This window comes from Vulpes lagopus, chromosome 22 (genome assembly GCF_018345385.1).
Source record: "Vulpes lagopus strain Blue_001 chromosome 22, ASM1834538v1, whole genome shotgun sequence".
Taxonomy (NCBI): domain Eukaryota; kingdom Metazoa; phylum Chordata; class Mammalia; order Carnivora; family Canidae; genus Vulpes; species Vulpes lagopus.
Window position 1 is genome coordinate 62433 of NC_054845.1, and position 20597 is coordinate 83029.

The window sequence follows — 20597 nt, forward strand, 5'->3', positions numbered from 1 at the left end:
CTGGGCGCGCCTCTGCCCGGGACCGCTCGACCGCGGGTCGGTGTGGGCGCGGGGTCCCCGCGGCACCTCGGGGAGGGTATTTCGGCGACCTTTGGCAGCTTTGCGTGATGAATCGGGGTGTTCGTTTCTGTGCGGGATAGCGGCATATATAAACCCTGGTCCCTTTTCTCAGGAGTTCGGTGTGATTGGAAACTGAGATACTCGCTACGTTTAAAACCCGGTTCTTAATCTTCTCTTCAGATGCTTTTTCCGTAAAACAGGAATATTTTGTGATCCATCTCCTAGGGTTGTTGAGATTGCTAAAATGCTGTAAGGCGTAGAAAGCAAGTAAACAGCCTGCAGTTAATGGCTTAGCGTTCGTCAGTTGTCATCTTCCTTGTTGCTCCCTTGTCAGCATCGTGTAGAAGTGATACTTTGTAGGAAGAGGTTTCAAATTTAAGGCCGGTGACCCTTAGTAAAAACACCTCTGTCGTGGAAGAGTCAAGATAATAGCTTAGGAAAGTTCATATCCCTCACAAAATTTTGCTTGTGGCCGGATGATACTTGTTGAACGCAGGCGAGGCTGAAGGAGCTTTCAGGAGCGTTCATAAACTGCCCTAGGAGTAAATCCTTGATCCTTCCATGAAAGAGGGTTTTGTTGATGTTTATCTTCTACATCAGGAAGAAATGGAGACTTAAAGGGTGCCAAAGTGCCGCCACTCTGGGCCTAGATCTAGGTATCCACTCTCTTTTTCTTTTTTTTTAAATTTTTTTTCATTTTTATTTATTTATGATAGTCACACAGCGAGAGAGAGAGAGAGAGAGAGGCAGAGACACAGGCAGAGGGAGAAGCAGACTCCCTGCACCGGGAGCCCGACGTGGGATTCAATCCCGGGTCTCCAGGATCATGCCCTGGGCCAAAGGCAGGCGCTAAACTGCTGCGCCACCCAGGGATACTTCCACTCTCTTTTTCCCGTGTACTGTCTCTCCACCTTACTGTAACGACACACAGTATTTTCTTTGCTAAGTCTTACAATTTGTTTTCAAGTATTTGTCAACTATGTATTGTTTATGACAAGCTGATACGACAGAAATTAAGATAACTTTAATATAGATCCTACCTTCAAGACCTTACAGTCTTGATGATGAAAAGAAAATAATTTGAAACGCGTTTCATAGTGTGGTACTTTGGAAGTTCCTAAGTAGGAGAGAGCATTTCAGACCGAGGGTGGGCGATTCCCAAGGAAGTGATATTTAGGCTAGGCCTTAGCAGGTGAGTGGTATTCTGACTAGGGGATATGGACAGGGGGCATTGCAGATAGCAGGCACGGGCAAAAGGAGTAGAAGCCTGAGGATACTGGACAGACTATGGTCCAGTTAGCCAGTACAAATGGTGGATGAAGAGAGCTCGTGACAGAAGAGGAACATGAAGCCGGCTCTTGATCGTTTGGTCCAAAGAGTGTATATTTTTATTCAATAGGTGGAGAACGATGGGAGGTACATGATTGTGTTTCTTCAAGAAAAATTAATCTGAAACCCATTTATAAAACTGTGCAATAAGTGGTGGAGAGCAGCAAGATCAGAGGTGGGTTGGCTTAGCATACTAGAGGTACAGTGTTGGCGTGGAAGGGAGAGTGATGTTGAGGTTTCCCTTCACTATAGGATCTTGGAAGAGTAACAGGAGTTTGCCCCACCAGTGATATTGGGGGAGGATATCCAGGCAAAGTGTGCAGCTTTAAATTGCTGGGGTGATGTGAGGGATAAGGGGTATCATGTGTGTACTGTCAGTACAACATAAGTCTAGGGGAGAAGAGTCTAGAAGAGTATACACCAGGGCTTAAAAGGCTAATGCAGCCATCCAAGCAAGACATTACTTTGGCCTGAGCTAAGATAATATTGAAGATGAAAGGGATGCCTGCACCTGGCTGGCTCAGCGGTTGAACATCTGCCTTCAGTTTAGGGTGTGACCCCAGTGTCCTGGGATCGAGTCCTGCATCGGGCTCCCTGCAGGGAGCCTGCTTCTCCCTCTGCCTGTGTGTCTCTGCCTCTCTCTCTGTCTCATGAGTAAAATCTTTTAAAAAAAATATTGAAGATGAAAAGACCATTTTGGAGTGATGTAGCAATTAGGATTAATGAGAAGATGATGAGTTCATTTGGGGGGCTGTTGAGTTTAAGGGTTAGGGAAATGACCAGTTGGACAAGCAAGGATTAGGTAGAAATTCAGTACTGAAGTTTGGGGAATTTGGTGAAGATTTAGCTATGTTTTTGTTGTTCGGTTTTTGTCATCTATGTAGAATGTAGCAATTAAAATCAGTTCTCTAGCAAATGAATAGGGTTTTAGTGAACTTATCAAGGAGTTGGGGATTATCTACAAGCGTTGGTTAGTTTATACAGAAAGAAATAAGGTAATTTTGTATTTTGCTTCAGGGAGCTTATCAAGAAATCTGAAACAGTAAATAAAACCATAGAATTGTGGCATATGAGCTGTCTTCTCCTGGTCACTGGGTGCTCTTGGAATTAGGACACAAAGACGCTGCTTGCAGGGGGTGTTCTGAGAGGCAAGCCGAGCGCTGGGTGTCCATGACACTAGGAGACATTCTTGTGTCTGGTATCACGGACTCAAGGTCCAGCACTGTCTGTATTACATCCTGTTACTTCCCACATTTATAGGATGCTCTGCATTAGGTTGCTAGGGCATAAAAGATTTTAAAAGAAGTCATTTTTGCCATTTGCATTCCTGAATTCTCACAAAGCTAATGTCCTTCTCTAGATATTTTTCTTTTGCAGACCATTCTATGTACTGCTGCTGTAATAATTTTCCTTAAGTGTTACTGTCATAATATTATTACTCTCACCCTTAGCCTTGCTCAGAACCCTGTAATAATCTTTTGTTGCCGTCCTTAAATACTGCTCTTTTGTTTGGCTTACAAGGCCTTCCGTGACCTAGCTTGAGTCTGCTCATCCAGTGTGTTTCCTGACATAACCCACTGTACACACTTCGCTTGTTAGATGGGTACATTTCCAGTTTCTTGTTAGTTGTATCCCAGCTTTTGCTTATGTTGCTATTTTTCCTTCCCAGCTCTTAAATTATGCATCCTTCAGAGCCTCATTTAAGTCCTGATTCCTGCTTGAAAGCATCCCTAACTTCTTGCTTCTCCACTTCATCAACAAAGATGATTTGAGTCCTATGTGACAAGCATTGTGGTAGGTGCTTACATGCATTTCTGTCTACAAGGTTAGGTATTATTATCCCAATTGTATGGAAGTATTTACTGAGTGTATACGGTGTATATTAAGGGTGCATTTGCATGTGTTGTTTCATTTCATCCTCATAGTCAGCCTGTGAGAAATCTTAGAGTGGAGAACGGTGACATTTTAGAGAAGTTAATCTCCCAACATTATTCAGCCCATTTGTGGTAAAGCTGGCGTTTGAACCTATTTGTGTTTGACTAGTTAAAAATGCGTCGTTGTCTACCATACGATACTTTTGTTACTGGATTTATAATAAGTACAGGCACCCTTCCTCCCCTGAAAGAGCTCACAGTCTGGTAGGGGAAGTCTTCCAAGGATGTCATGTGTTAAGTGCTGTGATAGAGCTAAGCCTGCCATCTTGTAGAATCATTCAGAGTGGTGCTGATGCGGAGTGAGAAAATGTGAGGCTTCACCTGAGCTGAATCTGTCTTAAGAAATTAATTATAAAGTGTTCTGGGTAGACCACAAAATATACCAAAGCCTGGAGAGAACATTTTCCTTTGGGAGCTTGCATTCAAATTTAAAGCCATTCAGTGCCAGGGAGCAAAGAGAGAGAGGACATTCCTTTCCTCTGGGGAAGCCTATCAGTTTGGAGTTTTCTTGGCATGGTACCCTCTCCCCCACCACCATCTCAGGGGACCTGTTAGTATTAATGGAGTGTGTCTGTGGGGAGTGCAAGGATATTGGAGTTGTGAACCACTTTACTAGAGCACGCTTTTCAAGTGAAAAAGTAAGTGGTTCCAAGTACACCAGGTCAAATCACCAAAGGCCTTAGGAGTTTAGATCACATCCTAGAGACAGTAGGAAAACACTGACAAATTGTAATTTAATTTTACCTTTAAGGAAGTAATGTGGTCAAATTTGCAGAATTAATCTGGTTTGAGTGGGAAAGGTGAATTGAAGGGCCACACCTGGAAACTGTAGGAAGCCCTTAAGAGTGGTCTAGCCTGGAGATGTTAAAACTCTGAATTAAGGTACTCATGGGAATGAAGAGGCTCCGGCTAGAGCGGTGATCATATGCCTCAGATGTTTTGTTGCTTGAACTTCCTTAACCTATTAGTTAACCATTTTATGACTGTCTCCTGGCTACAGCACTTACGAAATGCATCCTGATTTCAGAGAGGTGAAAAAGCAAGTGTCTTGGAACTGATAAAATAGGATAATAGTGACCCTGGTCAGCATCAGAAGATTTATTCTTAGTTTGTAATAATTTTTTTTGTTGGCTCATTTTATCCATTCAGTTTACCAAATCTTTGAGGACCCGATGGATTCTGTTCAACAAACTAGATTGGACATTGGGAATCAAAGATAAATTAAGGCCTTTGCCCTATCAGAGCTTATGGGCAGATAAGGAAGGTAGATATTTATGTAAACAAGTAATTTCAACACAACATAAAAAGTACTAGGATCAAGTCATGTACAGGGTGCTTTGGGAACACAGGTCTAGCCTAGGAATTCTGGGTCTGTACCTTCTATAGCGGGGTGGTGTCCCTGGTGAACCGTGGAGAGTGGGGGATATGGAAAGATGCTGTCAGAGTAATGGTGTATATAGTAAGTGAATACGTAGCACACGATTTTTAATATATAATTTTTGAAACTGATGTTTTGAAAGAAACCTCTATTGCAAGAAAAAAAATAACTTTCGTGATATTCTGTAGATAGCTTAATCTCTTTTTACAGTCCATGAAAAAATCTTTTTTTTTTCTTATTTCCAGGTATATTTTCTATGTCTCTGGAGACTTTGTTAAAGTTCATAGCACGGCTACAGAAGAATGTGTACATGTATTGCAAGGGCACAGAAATCTGGTGACTGGAATCCAACTCAACCCCAACAATCATCTACAGGTGTCAAACGATTTATAATTGAATATTTTAATATTGGCTTTGTTGTTGCCGGAAGATTGTAAATTGATTTGGGCCGGGAAACTTTCCGGGTTAGACTTAAAAAAATACAGGTATCCCTTCCTTTTCAGAAGTTTGCGTTATGCCACTTGGTTTTTACAATGAAAGGAAAAAGCAAAAATAGCATTCAATATTTGTTTTGCAACAAGGTGTTATAGAGGCAGCATGCACCCCTTCCAGCTAGAGTGACACTACCAGTCTCCTTCCCCAGGAGCCACACTCAGCATCTCAGCACCAAGCCACCATAGTTTAAACTGTGTCTGTGAGCATCTGTACTTTATCTTGGTGTGTGTTTCATATATTCCATTAGCAAGATGAGTCCTGAGGTACCAGAAAAGCCTAAGAGAGGTTATTTTCGGGATCTGGGAACACTCAAGATTTTTCCATACAAATTAATGGTAATTGCTTCTTTGTTCTACACTATTTCCACTACAAAGGGTTTTATAGTAATACTTCCACTTAGCGGGGAAACCTGTATATTGATTTTCTGATTCAGGGTATTTTTACCCATTTTTAGTTACTAAAATAGGGTCACAGCCTAGAACTACATTGTCCCGCATACTGTGTTCTGTGAACCGTTTTTTCCCAAGGATGCTAATTAGATGTTGCATGAAAGAAGACATTCTTGGCTATATGAGTTCCTGAAATTCAGGGCTAGATACAGATGAATTCTTGGGTTGTAAATCTTCTCACGTCCTTTTTATAAGCCTTGTGAATATCTGAAAAGACTGTATATGGTTTGTTGTTTCTCAGGCTTATACGCCCTTGAGCCCTTTGCTTCCTGGAACATGTGTTTGAAAACGTTGACTAAAAGAGATTGATGTTAAAAAAAAAAAAAGAGAGAGAGAGAGAGATTAATGTTGTAGACTTGTTGCTTTATAGATGAGGCTCTTTAATGCCAATGCAGATGTTAGGCCATCTTCAAGCCAGTGCCGGTCAAGAAGGGCTTTCTTAACTCAATGAATGGACCCGTTAATTTCAGGACAGACTTTGGAGTCCAGTTTAATCCAGACCTCTCGGTCACCCCACAAAGCAGCTCTTGCTTCTCAGAATTCAAAATAATGAAATGTCACTTTAATTCTGTTCTTACACTTCAGCAGTCGCTAAAGAGATCTCAGAAACAGTTTACTCTTGTTTTTGATCAGGTTCTGTTTTTCTGGATTAGTCACAGCCAGTTTAGAAGTTATTGCTTGATGCAAGAATAGATTTGCATTGCCATTTACTGTTACTCACAGGAGCAGTAAATGGCAAAGTAAACAGTAAAGGAAGGAGGGCATAAAGTGATAGGGATCTTTTCTTTCCAAATTAAATGAGCTACTGTGAAAATCAAAGTTAAGTAGCTTTTCTGCAGGGTGCAAGCACATATTTTTTTCCTTGCTGTCCTGAGGATTTGACAAAATAGCTTATTATCTGTAGCATTTGAGTGTTTTTAAAGCAGAAATATCCTTTTGTTAAAATTGGAATTTGTGAAGTTTGTATTACTAAATTTTGTAGCAAAACAAACCAAAAAACATACATTGCATAAAAGATCTATTTCATGTGACTTGAAAGTTAATAAAATTAGGGAACAATTTTATTGACTGGTTTGGTGGAGGTGATAGGGAATACAGATTCTCTGGACTTTGGAGTCCTGGGATTTGTGTTTTGATAGTCTAGGTTTGCCTCATTATATTTACTGATTCATGTTCATGATTTTTCCTTTATACGTAGTAATTGTGATGTATATTTTCTACTTACTATGATTCTTTTACTTGAATCAATAATATTCATCATTTTCTGTTCTCTGATTCCATGTCCTCATTGGCAGAAATCTTAAAATTACCGCTTCCAGAAAACTTGAAATTCTTTACTAATGTTATAACCAAAGTATTTCTCACAGGAACAGCAACTAGTAATCTGCTGTGACCTTAGTAAAATCAAGTCCACTGGGACAAAAATAAAAAATAAAATAAAATAAAAAATAAAAATAAAAAATAAAAATAAAAATGCATGTTACTAAGGCCTCCTGGTGCTACCAAAGTGTGAGGCACAAACCAGTACCACAAATGGTTGGTTACCAATTTGCAACTAGAAGACTGTAGCAATTGACCCAAAACTTTAGAAGACTTCGACATTGCTATAGCATCCAAGTGTGTAACTTCTATATTGTGTTTTACAAAAATATTGTTCATTAATGTGTTGGAAATTTTTTTTTTTAAATAGGACATTCTCAGATCAATTGAGAAGCACTCCTTTAATACCCATCTAAGATGAAAGGAGTTCTGCTAATAATAGAGGATGGACTCTGGGAGAAATATTACCAACCTCTTAAGTGTTTTTTATAGCTCAATAACTTACCATCTCCCTCTTGAACATAGAAGGTGGACTTTTGTCCTCCCTCATTTTAATTAAAACTTGAAGTTTCTTCAAAGAGTTGTGATTAGATTTTCTATTTTGCAAAAACAATGAGTAGATGACTCTACCTCTTTAAGGCTAGTAATTTAATGAACAGAAAATACCATCTGTATCAGTTATTCATTGGCTATCTTAATGGAGTTTTATTTTGTAATAACTTTTGTACTATCTTTACCCTTTTAGTTGTATTCTTGTTCCTTTGATGGCACCATTAAACTGTGGGACTATATAGATGGCATTTTAATAAAGGTATGTGGATTGATCTTCCATTTGAAAAGGGATGGCAACATCATTTAATGACAGACACACTGTTTTCTTCTATAAGGTCTAATCTTTACATGGTCTTTCTAAATACGTTATGAAAGTCACACACCATAAAAGAAAAGAAATTGTTTGAAATTTTAAACTTACAACAAAAAGATAAGCAATAAAATTGGAAGAAAATATTTACAAGAGTTAATATCCCTAATATACAGAAAATTCCCAGAAACAATCAGAAAAAACTAATAACCCAGTAGGAAGAAATTGGCATAAGGTAGGAATACGTAATTCCCAGAAAAAAATAACATAAAAAGGGTTTAACCTCATTAATAAAGAAGTAACAGAGCATTTTTCCCTATCAGTTTGGCCAAATTGCAGACTGCAAAAACAATCTAGTGAGAGGTAAAGTGTAGAGAAACAGATACTTTTGTATCAGAATACAAAAGAAAATTGAAAAATAACTTTTGCTCCAGCGATCTCACTTTTTGGAATCTCTTGTAGAAATAATGTGTGTGTCAATACACACATTGTTTTGCCAATATTGTAATATCTACAGCATTGTTTATGGTAGAAAAATATTGAGTATAACCTTGATGATCGTTAACATTTCATATTCAATAGATACTGTATAACCATTGAAAAGAAACAAGTGGATCTATATTATTAATTTGAAATTTTATTGAACAAATACATATTGAGTGCCTTTTGTATACCAGGTATTCTTCTGATGGTGAGACATAGCAGTAAGCAAAATGGATAAGATTTCCCTTATGGAACTTATGTTGTGGGTGGTTGTTTTTTTTTTAATTTAATCTTCATGCATCTCTTGTTTATTTTTCTTTTTCTTTTTTTTTTTTTTTAAAGATTTTATTTATTCATTCATGATAGAGAGGGAGAGAGAGGCAGAGACAGGCAGAGGGAGAAGCAGGCTCCATGCCGGGAGCCCGATAAGGGACTTGATCCCGGGACTCCAGGATCGCGCCCTGGGCCAAAGGCAGGCGCTAAACCGCTGAGCCACCCAGGGATCCCCCTTATTTTGGGGTTTTGAGATAGATATAAACAATATGGTACTTCTAATCTTTATCTTACTTTGTCTTTCAGACTTTCATAGTAGGGCATAAACTTCATGCCCTCTTTACTCTAGCCTGTGCTGAGGACTCTGTCTTCGTTATAATAAACAAAGAAAAACCAGGTATAGTATAATTAACTTACTTTGTTTTATATAGCATTAGGTTACTCTTTCCATAGTTTCTCAGAATTTAACTTTTTGGTTTAATCTGAAGTTAAGTTTTTGGAGCTGGCATTTAATTTGTTTCTATTATTGCATTCATTTTGGGGAAGCTTCCCACTAGTTCTGAAATACACTTCTTGGGGGAATGATTAATATATAGTTGTAATAATAGATTACATTATATTATTATATTTAATAATAATCTATTATAATTATATTATAATTATAATAGATTACATTGGGGGAATGATTAATATATAGTTGTAATAATAGATTGCATAGCTCAGACTTCAAAGCTGTTTTGTAGGGGGCTAGCGTTTTTCTTTCTACTGACCTTAATCTGTCATTCTTAAGCATCACTGTCATTTTATCCATTACCGAACACGCTTTTTGTTGATCCTGAATCTGCCAGAAATGGTATAGTAAACAGTTTGATATTAAGACCTAGTTGTGTGATTAAATTATTAATTGCATTTTCATTATCATTGGAACATTATTTCATTGAAATTACCATGTTTCAGAGCATTTTATGAATTCCTGGACTATCTTCAGTGATTATAAACAGCTGTCCTTTAGCAGAGAATTTGATACATCAGAACATTGACATGAGCGATAAAACCAAAGAATTTTTCTAATACCAGAATTCAAGAAGACCACTGCATCCTCTGGTGTTCTCTATAAAATATAGTTGTATTCAGAATTCAAAGATGAAAGGAGCTTTAAGATGGTCTTAAAGCAGTCTGCTAACTGGCTCATGGCTCATTAGCTAAATGAATCCTTTCCATGGTATATTTCTGTTATTTTGGGCTTGGTTTGGGGAAGGTGTTTTTGTTTTTTTGTTTTGTTTTGTTTTTGGCTTATTTTGTGCTGTGTGTGTTTGGTTTTAGCTGTAACAAATTTATCGATTGTTTTATATTGTGGACTTTCAGTTATCTGAGAATAGTCAAAATGGTGAAAACTAAATCTGCCTTTTAGCTGAAAATTGGTGAAGTCTGTTTATGAGTAATATTTTATCTATCAAAAATGTTACATGAAAGAATAAAAACAAGTAGTTTAGTTTTCTTATGTAGCCCAGAAACCACCTCTAAAGGATGGTTTTAAAAGTGTTCTGGAAATGGCAACATTTCTTTAAAAAAATTAAGTCTCCTTCCTGGTTGACTATTTTAGATAACACTTTTCAGTATTTAAATTCTGTTTTATATATGAGTGTGGATTCCTAATGTCTCTCCACATACTTAATAAAATTCAGATTCCTAATCTCCCTGACAGTTGATTCACTGGTTTTGAGATTTAGTCTAGGAATCTACATTTTAATATTTCCCCTGATGATTCTGCTTATCACCCACGTTGGTAACCAGTCTGTATACTAACACCATGATTCCTTAGTTGCAAAGGTAGTTGCTAATAGTTGTAGCAAAACTTTTTTATCCATATCAGTGAGATCAGTGATTCTCAACAATTGCTGCACTTTAGAATCATCCCAAGGAACTTATTAAAATGTTGATTCCCTAAGCTGGGGCCTGTTTACTCAGATGTTCCCTAGTTGAGTCAAGGATAGAAAACTACTGCCAAGTAAGACCTTGGCATTCACCTTTTGGACTTAACCAAATGCTGTAATCTAATCAAAATTCTGTTCATGATGGGATTGGTTTTACTCTTTCCTACTTGGCACATCATGAGCACTCAGCATGTGAAAATCTAGTTGGCTGTTACATAAAAATGTGAATCAGGCTTGAACTGGCATTTCTTAGAACTAAAATATATATCCTTCATTTGTTTCATCTTTGTTCCACAATCCAAAACCAGTGTCTGATATAGAATTGTACAAATCATATTGAAGTGTGTTTTGCTGGTTTAAAAACAAATTGTTATTTACATATCATCTTTAGTGCTATCATTTTCTTTTACTATAAGTAATTTATCTATTTAATATCTAATTGAAAACATTCCATGTGCCGAATACTATTCTGGCTGCAGAGAACAAAATGGACAATCCCAACAATAAGCAGACTATATCAGTCATAAGATGTAATAAGTTGAAAGACGCTTTGGAGAATAATACAGCAGGGAAGGGGAATAGGCAACATTGGAGAACTACATATTTAAATAAGTGGTCAGGGAAGGTTTTGAGGATAAGCTGTGTGATGGCATCGGAGAATCATAATCTGCGGCATTTCTAGCATGTTTAAGGAATAGCAGGGAGGCTGGATTTGAGTGATCCAAGGGATGATAAATAATATAACATATAGCCTTATACGCCATTGAAGGACCTTGGTTTTTACTCCAAGTAGATAAAAAGCCATTGAAGAATTTTGAGCAGAAGAGTGAAATGATCTTAATTGTACTAGAATTGCTGGCTCATTGAGAATACACTAAAGGGGAACGAGGATAGAAGTACAGAGTACAGTTAAGAGGTCACTGATTAGGTGGTGAGAAATGATTGAGAGACATCTAGGTATCTTTGGAAGATACAGCCGACAGGGTTTGCCGATGGTTTGACGTGGGATATGAAAGAGAAGTACACGATAATGCAAGGATTTAGTCTAAGCAACTGGGTGAATGGTGGTATCATCTCCTGCAGTGGGGGAAGACTAAGGTTAAAAAGGAAAATCAGTTCAGGGTTTGGACATGTGAAGTTTCAGATGACTGAGAAAGCTAGAAGAATCCAGAGTTGAAAGCAAATAATAATCAGGCTGGGAAATGAGAAAGTGATAAATCAATGTGTTACAGAAGCTTATATTCAGACATTATAGTATCTGGGAAAATAAGAAAGTAGCATAGTAAAATACAGCCATTTTCTCTTGAGAGGTTTTTTAAATAGAGGGTAAAGAGAACAGCACGTCAGTATTATAGATGAGGACATTGATCTTGTGACTGTGTGGCAAGCACATAGCATTTCTCAGATGGGTTTATTGCTGTTGGCTTCTCAGTTCACCACTACACCACATTCCATCTCCATTGTAAAGGTTAGCATAATACTTTGGAATACAGAGAATACACCAGTAAGATAAATTGTTTTCTCTTGCTCTATAGAGCATGTATATGTAGGAGATGTGAAATTAGACTTCCACTTAAAACTTGTATATTCAGATGAATGGTCCATCTTGAAGGCGCTTTTGTTCAAGATGGCCTAGAATTATTCTCCTGCTATCAAATGCATTTTGGAGTACTAATTAACAGTTTCATATGAATAAGTGCACATGTTCATTTTTCTCTAGAGAACGTTTATATTAATATAGCTTCCTTTGGCTAGATGTATTTCAGCTGGTTTCAGTGAAACTGTCAAAATCATCAAGTCAGGAAATAGAAGCTAAGGAGATCTCCTTTGTTTTGGATTATATAAACCAGTCACCCAAGTGCATTGCCTTTGGAAATGAGGTAAAATTTGTTTTGGTTTTCTCTTTTGTAAAATCCCTTTGCAGCAATGTTTCCTCTGAGCATTTTCTGTTATAGTCATTGAATACTGCTTTATAATATTTTTGTTAGCTAAGAAGTTCCATTACATTAGCATGTGTTTATGGTATAGATTTGTTTAGGATCCTTAATTTTGTATACACCTATTGTTCTTGTAAACCCTCTAATTCTTCAAAAAATACCATTATTTTGGTATTTGTACTCTTTCTTAGCCTGCCCTATATGAAAGCCACTCAAATTATTTCATTTTTAGACTGTGTCTTTAGAAAATATGACCTCTCTGTCCATAATCAGTGTGCCCATTACAGAAAATATGGAAGTTAAAGTGAAAAAATTAAATCTTACCAGTGATATTTGAGGAATCTTTCTAGACTTTTTCCTAAACGTGTATAAAATAACTTTTCCCAAACTGAATTAGGATCTGGAGGCTTTTCACCTTACCTTTGTTTTCACTTAACATTGTAGCATGAGTGTATATACTTAAATGTTCATCAGAAATACTAACTATGATGTTGCTACCATGACTTAGCCTTTCCCTATTAGTAATTACTTGGTTATTTTAAAAATCAAGCATCACCAGAAGTCCCTAGAGGACATTGTGGTGGCATGTTTGTATAGTCTAAGTTTGCAGCATTAGTTTGGTTTTGTTCTAAAAAGGGTTAATTTCTTAGAGAGAACACTTTTAACGTTAAAAACTGACAGTATTGACCATGGCAAGATACAAATCAAAGGTAAACATCTGTCCTTACCATGAGCCAGTAGTTCCCACTCCTACGTAAAGAAATGAGAACATGACCATATAAAATGTCCTGCTAGTATTCATAGTAGCTCCAGAATGGAAGTAACCTAAATGTTCATCAACAAGAGAATAAACAATTCGTGATACGTACTCCTCTATTGGCATGTTGCTTCATAATAGTAGAAACTAATGATACCAATAAGAGCATGAACGAATCTCAAAAAGGTGATGATGAGCTAGAGTTCAGACACAAAGCTGTACATTGCACTGTTTTGTTTGTATGATGTTCTGGAACAGAGAAGTAAACTGTACTGATAGAACTCCGTTTGTGCTGGCCGGGGCAGGGACATTGGGAATGACTAGGAAAAGGAACAAGGAAACATTTCTGATGTGAAGTAAATGTTCTCCATCTTGTGATTACATGGACATACATGTCAAGCATTGCATTATTTTGTATATAAATTATGCCTTAGTGGGAAAAATTGGAATCGTTATACTTAAAGCTAGAGGGTGTAGTTTTCAGATATAGAACCTAAATTTGTGTTTGAATTTTCTATAATTATTTTAAAAGGATTATCTTTTCCATAGCTATCTATATCATTTTATATTAATATACTCAATCTGCAAAAAAGATGTTACTATGTTAATTTTTTGTGATGAGAGCATTTCTTAAAGACTTCTCCTATTTTTGTGAATGTCCTCTCTCTGAAATATTAGGGAGAATATGTTGCTGCAGTACGGGACTATTACTTGTCTGTCTATTTTTTCAAAAGGAAAACAACATCAAGGTAAGAAATCCTTTCTGATAGTTTTATTTACTCGAGTTTGTTGTAATTTATTTCATGTTCGTACCTGTGACCCAGAGCTGTTCCTACTTTCATGTTGGAAGAGATTGTGAAACCAGTACATACAGAGGTAGAGTTTTTAACCCACAATGGATAGGGTTGAAGGAATCCTAACACATAGAAACCTAGGGAGCTTTGTCGAGCCAAAACCCCTTGTCCACTTAGGTTCTGGTATGCGTGCGTGATGTCAGAATTGGATGTAGTTTGAAAAGGTTAGCCCAGGTGACCTTTATTGCCATTTTCTTTTGGCTATAGGAATGAACGTAGGCTTTGGGATAACTGGGTTTAAAATGAGTCAAATTTAGTCTCTTTGAACCTCACTGTACCTCACATTAACATCTATTTAAAATGGGGACTTGTAAGGATGAATAAAATAACATATTTGAGGACATTAGTGCTGAGCATGAGCTCAATTGTAAGGATGAGTTGTAAGGATGAATAAAATAACATATTTGAGGAGATTAGTGCTGAGCATGAGCAGTGACTATTTGAATGACACTGTCCCCTTTTCCCTTTATCCTGTCAAGATTAACATGTTTTTCTTTGCAGTATAATAAAGATCCTATTGTCTTCAGACACATTAGCCAGTTGTCTCATATAATTTACTAGGCTTGTTCATACCTAATGTGAAAATTTGGCTTCAGTTGACAAGAGATTTGGACAATCTTGGCTCAGGCAAAAGCTGCTGGAAGGACTGCCTTGGCTTTACCTCAGTGTCAGTGGCCTCTGTAGGCAAGTTACCATGATAGAATGTTAGTCACATGGAGTTTATATTGCATATTAGTAAGTGTTTGCCAAAAAAAATATTGATTCTTAGTCATGATTTTTTTTAAATTATGTATTTATATTTGGGGAATTTTGAGAGCTCTCCAGTTTGGTTCATAAGGGTGCAAACTCCCTTTTACTTAACTACATCACCACTTACCAGGAGACTTTAATAAGGGACAGTTTTTTTCTTCTAGGTTTACATTGTCATCATCAAGAAATAAGAAACATGCCAAGAACAATTTTACATGTGTAGCATGTCATCCGAAGGAAGATTGCATAGCAACTGGTCACAAGGATGGCAAAATTCGTCTTTGGTCAGTTAACTTATGAAGAGCATGGTGATCTTTACATATTATTTTATATCAGTGCTGCAGAACAGAGCTATCTTTGGATTCAGGAAAAAGGATAGTACTGGTAATACAGATGAGGTTTTGCTGACACCCCCCATTTCTTGTACTACTACTGTGCTCTTCGTTGCATAGACTTAGTATTTTCAAACTTCTAACCTTGGGCTGGTAGGAGGAGTTAAAAAAATTTCATTTTGCTTATAACTGTTTTATTGAAGAGACCTTCTTTATCAGGCTTTAAGTGAAAAGAAAAGAGTAACAGTAGTGTATATCTAGTAGGATACCATGAATGGTCTATTGTTTGTAGAAGTCACTGATTAGAAATAGAAAATGTACTTTTTACACATTAAGACTTGCAAGCTTGATATAATTTATTATTTTGGCATATATTATGTTCATTATATTTGGCATGCCATTACTTTTATTAACTTAATGCCTTTGGTCAAATGAACAATTTTTGTTTTCTTCAATAGGAGGAATTTTGATGATGATAAGAAATACACATACACATGTTTACATTGGCACCATGATATGGTCATGGATTTGGCTTTTTCAGTGACAGGTAAGTGAAGTTTAATAATTGAAATGAGTTTTTGAAATATATGGGTCAGTATACTGCATTGAAAGGTTTAGGATTGCATGGACCAAAGGAATTGTAAATGCTTATAAATCACCCAGGTGGTTTGGGCTTTCTTCAGCACAGTACCACATATCATAGATTTCAGAGCCCTTCAGAGTATCAAAATGCACACGTGTGATAAAGTCCTTGTTAACATAAAGAACCTTTTGGGATCCCTGTGTGGCGCAGCGGTTTGGCGCCTGCCTTTGGCCCAGGGCGCGATCCTGGAGACCCGGGATCCCCACATCGGGCTCCCAGTGCATGGAGCCTGCTTCTCCCTCTGCCTATGTCTCTGCCTCTCTCTCTCTCTCTGTGACTATCATAAATAAATAAAAATAAATAAAAATTAAAAAAAAAAAACATAAAGAACCTTTTGAAATTACCCTAGTTTTTAAAAAAAATATGTGGCTAAGTGCTTGTCCATTAGAGTTGCTATAGTTTATCAGGTATAAATGATTATGCTATGCTTTACATCCACTACTTCATTTAATTCTGGCAGCTATGAAATAGACATTGTTTTGCAGATAAAGTGGTTGACACCTAATTTGCCTGAGGTCCCACAGCTAGTAAGTGGGATTTGGACCTAGGTCTAAATCAAAAATTTATGTCTTAACATAATTAGGTTGCCTCCTTTGCATTCACATTTTTAAATTAATTCAGAACTTGTATTTCATTTAAGGTACATGAGAGTGTGGCTATTGTAATTAAGCTGACAAAATACAATATCCATTCATGATAAAACCTCCCAAAACAGGTTTAGAGAGAACATACTTCAACATATAATAAAGGCTATATGTGAAAAAAACAAAAACACAGCTAATATGCTTGATGCAGAACAACTGAGAACTTTTCCTCTGCAGTTAGAAGAAGACAGGGATGTCTAGTCTCGCCACTGTCATTTAAGATATTACTGGTAGTCCTAGACATAGCAATCGTTGAGAGTGATGAAGAAGGAGGAAAACTTTTCCACTGTTTGCAGAGGACATGATACTATAAAACCTGAAAGACCACCAAAAGCTGCTAGAACTGATAAATAAATCCAGGAAGGTCACAGGATACAAAATCATAGTACAGAAAACTGTTGCATTTCTATACATCAATAATGAAGCAGGGGAAAGGGAAATTAAGGAGTCAGTCGCGATTTATAATTGCACCAAAACTAATAAGATACCTAGGAATAAACATATAAAGGTCTGTCCTATGAAAACTATAAAACACTGATGAAAAAAATTGAAGATGACACAAAGAAATGGAAAGACATTCCATGCTCCCATGAGAGATGAACCCACAACTATATGTTCCATTAGTCTTCAACAAAGCAGCAAAGAAAATGCAATGGGAAAAAGTCTCTTCAACAAATGGTGTTGGGAAAACTGGACAGCAACATTCAAAAGAATGAAGCTGGAACACCTTTTTACACCATACACAAAAAATAGGCGCTCCAGTGGCGCAACCGGTTAGCGCGCGGTACTTATACACCATACACAAAAAATAAACCCAAAATGGTTTAAGGACATGGGAGACATTAAATTGTCATAATCCTAGAGTACAACACAGCAACCTCTTTGCTACATTGGCTGTAGCAATATTTTTCCAGATATGTTTCCTGAGGCAAGGGAAACAAAAGCAAAAATAAACTATTGGGAGTTCATCAAAATAAGGGAAACAATAAAAACTTAAAGGTAACCTATGGAATGGGTATCTACAAATGACATATCCGATAAAAGGCTAGAATCCAAAATATATAAAAACTTACACAACTTAAACCCAAAAAGTAATCCAATTAAAACATGCAGAGGACATGAACAGATATTTGTCTAAAGAAGGCATACAGATGGCCAACAGACACATGAAAACATGCTCAACATCACTCATCAGGGAACTATAAATCAAAACTACAATGAGATAATTACCTCACTCCTGTCAGAGTAGCTAAAATAAAAAACACAAGGAACAACAGGTGTTGGCAAGGATGTGGGGAAGGGGAGACCCTCTTGCACTGTTGGTGGGAAATGCAAGCACTCTGGTGCAGCTACTCTGTTAAACAGTGTGGAGGATCCTCCCAAATCAAGTTAAAAATAGAATTACCATATGATCCAGCAATGGCACTATTAGGTATTTACCCAGAGAATGCAAAAATACTAATCCAAAAGGATACATGCAGCTTCATGTTTATAGCAGCATTATCTACGATAGCCAAATTATGAAAACAGCTAAGTGTCCATTGACTTATGAATGGATAAAGAAAAATCTGATGTGTGTACGCACACACATACACACAAAATGGAATATTACTCAACCATAAAAAAGAATGAGATTGCGATTTGCAAAGACAGATGGAGCTAGTGAGAATTATGCTTAACAAAGTAAGTCTAAGAAAGGCAAATACCATATGGTTTCACTTGTGTGGAATTTAAGAAACAAAACAAATGAACAAAGGGGAAAAGACGCAAACTAAGAAACAGACTCTAAGCAAAAAAAAAAAAAATGTTACCAGAGGGAGGGGATGTGAAAGATGAGTTAAATAGGTGATGGGGATTAAGGACTTCACTTGTGATAAGCACTGGGTATTATATAGAATTGTTGAATCACTATATTGTACATCTGAAACTAATATTACACTATAAACTAATTGGAATTTGAAACATTTTTTAAATTATTAAAAATATTTTAAAATCTTCCTTGAAAATAGGATGGTCAACAGAAGTTTGTATTTTAGCACCCTCACACCTGTGTAGTCAAAGTTATATCAGTATATTTTGACTGACTTCTGAAAAAAGGGGACTGGGTGCTAAAAAAGATTATGTGCCTGGAGAAAGTGAATTTTTGTTTTCTCTAGGTTTTCCTAGACTGTCAGCATAAGTTTTAGTATCATGGGCTCTGGATCCTTACAGGGTTACTTGGGTTTAACTCACTGGAGCCTCAGGATGTAGGAGGTGCCTTCAGCCTACTTTGGGTTGGAGTGGGGAGCAGTTACTGATGTATGGGGGTGGGACCCAACCTAATGCACTTAGGGTAGTACAACAGTTGTGAAATGGGAATTAAGAATAGAAGGAGAATGAAGGGGATATTAACCCTCTGGATAAAAGATGTAGGCTGTTCTCATCTTTTCCACCCTTCTCATACCCCACCCTCCAGAAATACAAATGGGGGGAGGCATGTGTATGTATACATATGTATGTCATGTACCACGCAGTGTCATTTGGCTTTTCATCCACAATTTCATGTTCTCTGCTATGGCCCCTGTCCTAATTTGGGCCAAGACCAGTTGATACGTACTATCACTGACTCCTCTCTCTGTCGTCTGCCACCTCTCACACCAGTTAGCAGTCACAGCTCTCTGTGATGGCTTTACTTAAACCCTGGAACATTTACTATTGCCCTTTACAGATGAGTCTTGGAGAAGGAGTAGACCAGTAGGCACTCAAAGAAAGGGAAGGAAAGAATACAGGGAGCCTGTGCCTTGAGCCAAAGCTTTGGTATAGGAGGTCCTGCAGCTAATCGTGGCTTATCGGAGAGTTGAATTCTTGGGTTTATAAGTCATGTGGATATTTGTAAATGAGAAGTAATAGTTAAATACCGTACACGGGGTAGGGGCAGGGAGCACCTGGGTGGCTCAGTCAGTTGAGCATCCAACTGTAAGTTTAGGTCGTGATCTCTGGGTAGTGAGATCAAGCCCTGCATCGGGCTGCACACTGGGCGCAGTCTTCTTGAGATACTCCTTCTGTTTCTCCACCGACTCTGGTGCAGTGCACTCTCTCAAATCTTTAAAATACACACACACACACACACACACACACATATATATATGGTACATGGTTGTCAGTAATAAAAACATCAGCCTTGATCCTATATAGGTATAGGAGAAATAATAGGAGAAAATTAGTTGTCTGTGTAAATGAGCTATAAATTATAGTTGCTTTGGAGGATGGTTATAAGTTCAGGCAAATATGAACAGTATAAACTGTTTTGTCTGTGCTTTGTCTGTGCTCACACTGTATGAGCACTGAAGTTACTAGTTCTCTCCCATCCTCAATCCCTTCATGTCTCATGTCAGTGTATCAGGACCTCCACATAATGCTGAATCTAAGTGGGACTAGTGTTCCCAATCACAGGGGGAAAGTTTTCAGTATTTTAGCATTTAAAATGATGCCTGCTGTAGATTTTCTCCAGGAATCCTTGATGAAATGTTAGAGATCTCAATTCCTAAGTTACTGAGAATTTTTATCATGGGTATAGAATTCTACAATTTACTTTTTCTGCATCTATTAAAATATTCATGATTATTGTCTTTATGTTAATGGAATTAATTACTTTTCAAGTGTTAATCACATTTTTACAGTTGAGTTTACTCATATATTATCTGCTTAATATATCCTTGGATTCAGCTTTAATATTTTCAGAATTTTCATCTATCATGAAATTGACTTATAACTTTCTTACAATTTATTAGTTTGGGGAAAGGATTATGCTGTTCCTGTAAACAAGTTGGGAGGTGTTCTTTGGGGTTTTTGTTGTTGTTACTTTGAAGAGTATTAAAATTGGTTTATTTTTTCAAATATTTGGGAAAATTTGTCATTGAAGCCATCTGGTCCTAGAGGATGTTTGTTTCATTCAGTTTTTCTACTATTGGCAGAAGAGTTGGTCAGCAACAAACTAGTTAGATGTTGTTGGAAAGGAATATCCCAGAATCCATGACTGTTAAGTCTGTTGTCTTAGGTTTATTAATAGATAGGAAGACATTTTTTTGCATACTTTTAAAAATAGTTATATATCTCTAACATGGTAGGAAAATCTTAAGTGTTAATTATATTTCTCTTTCTAATTTTTCCCCCCATATGCTGTT

General features: G+C 37.1%; 1 protein-coding gene across 1 annotated transcript in view; it reads left to right on the forward strand.

The window, feature by feature from the left end:
• The window catches only part of WDR75 (WD repeat domain 75), a 34142-nt gene that overhangs the window by 241 nt on the left and 13304 nt on the right, over positions 1–20597 (forward strand). The window contains exons 2-8 of the mRNA XM_041737665.1: positions 4947–5076; positions 7711–7776; positions 8890–8980; positions 12273–12397; positions 13890–13960; positions 14980–15099; positions 15606–15694. Of these exons, the coding sequence (XP_041593599.1) occupies positions 4947–5076; positions 7711–7776; positions 8890–8980; positions 12273–12397; positions 13890–13960; positions 14980–15099; positions 15606–15694 (692 nt within the window). The remainder of the gene's footprint in view (positions 1–4946; positions 5077–7710; positions 7777–8889; positions 8981–12272; positions 12398–13889; positions 13961–14979; positions 15100–15605; positions 15695–20597) is intronic.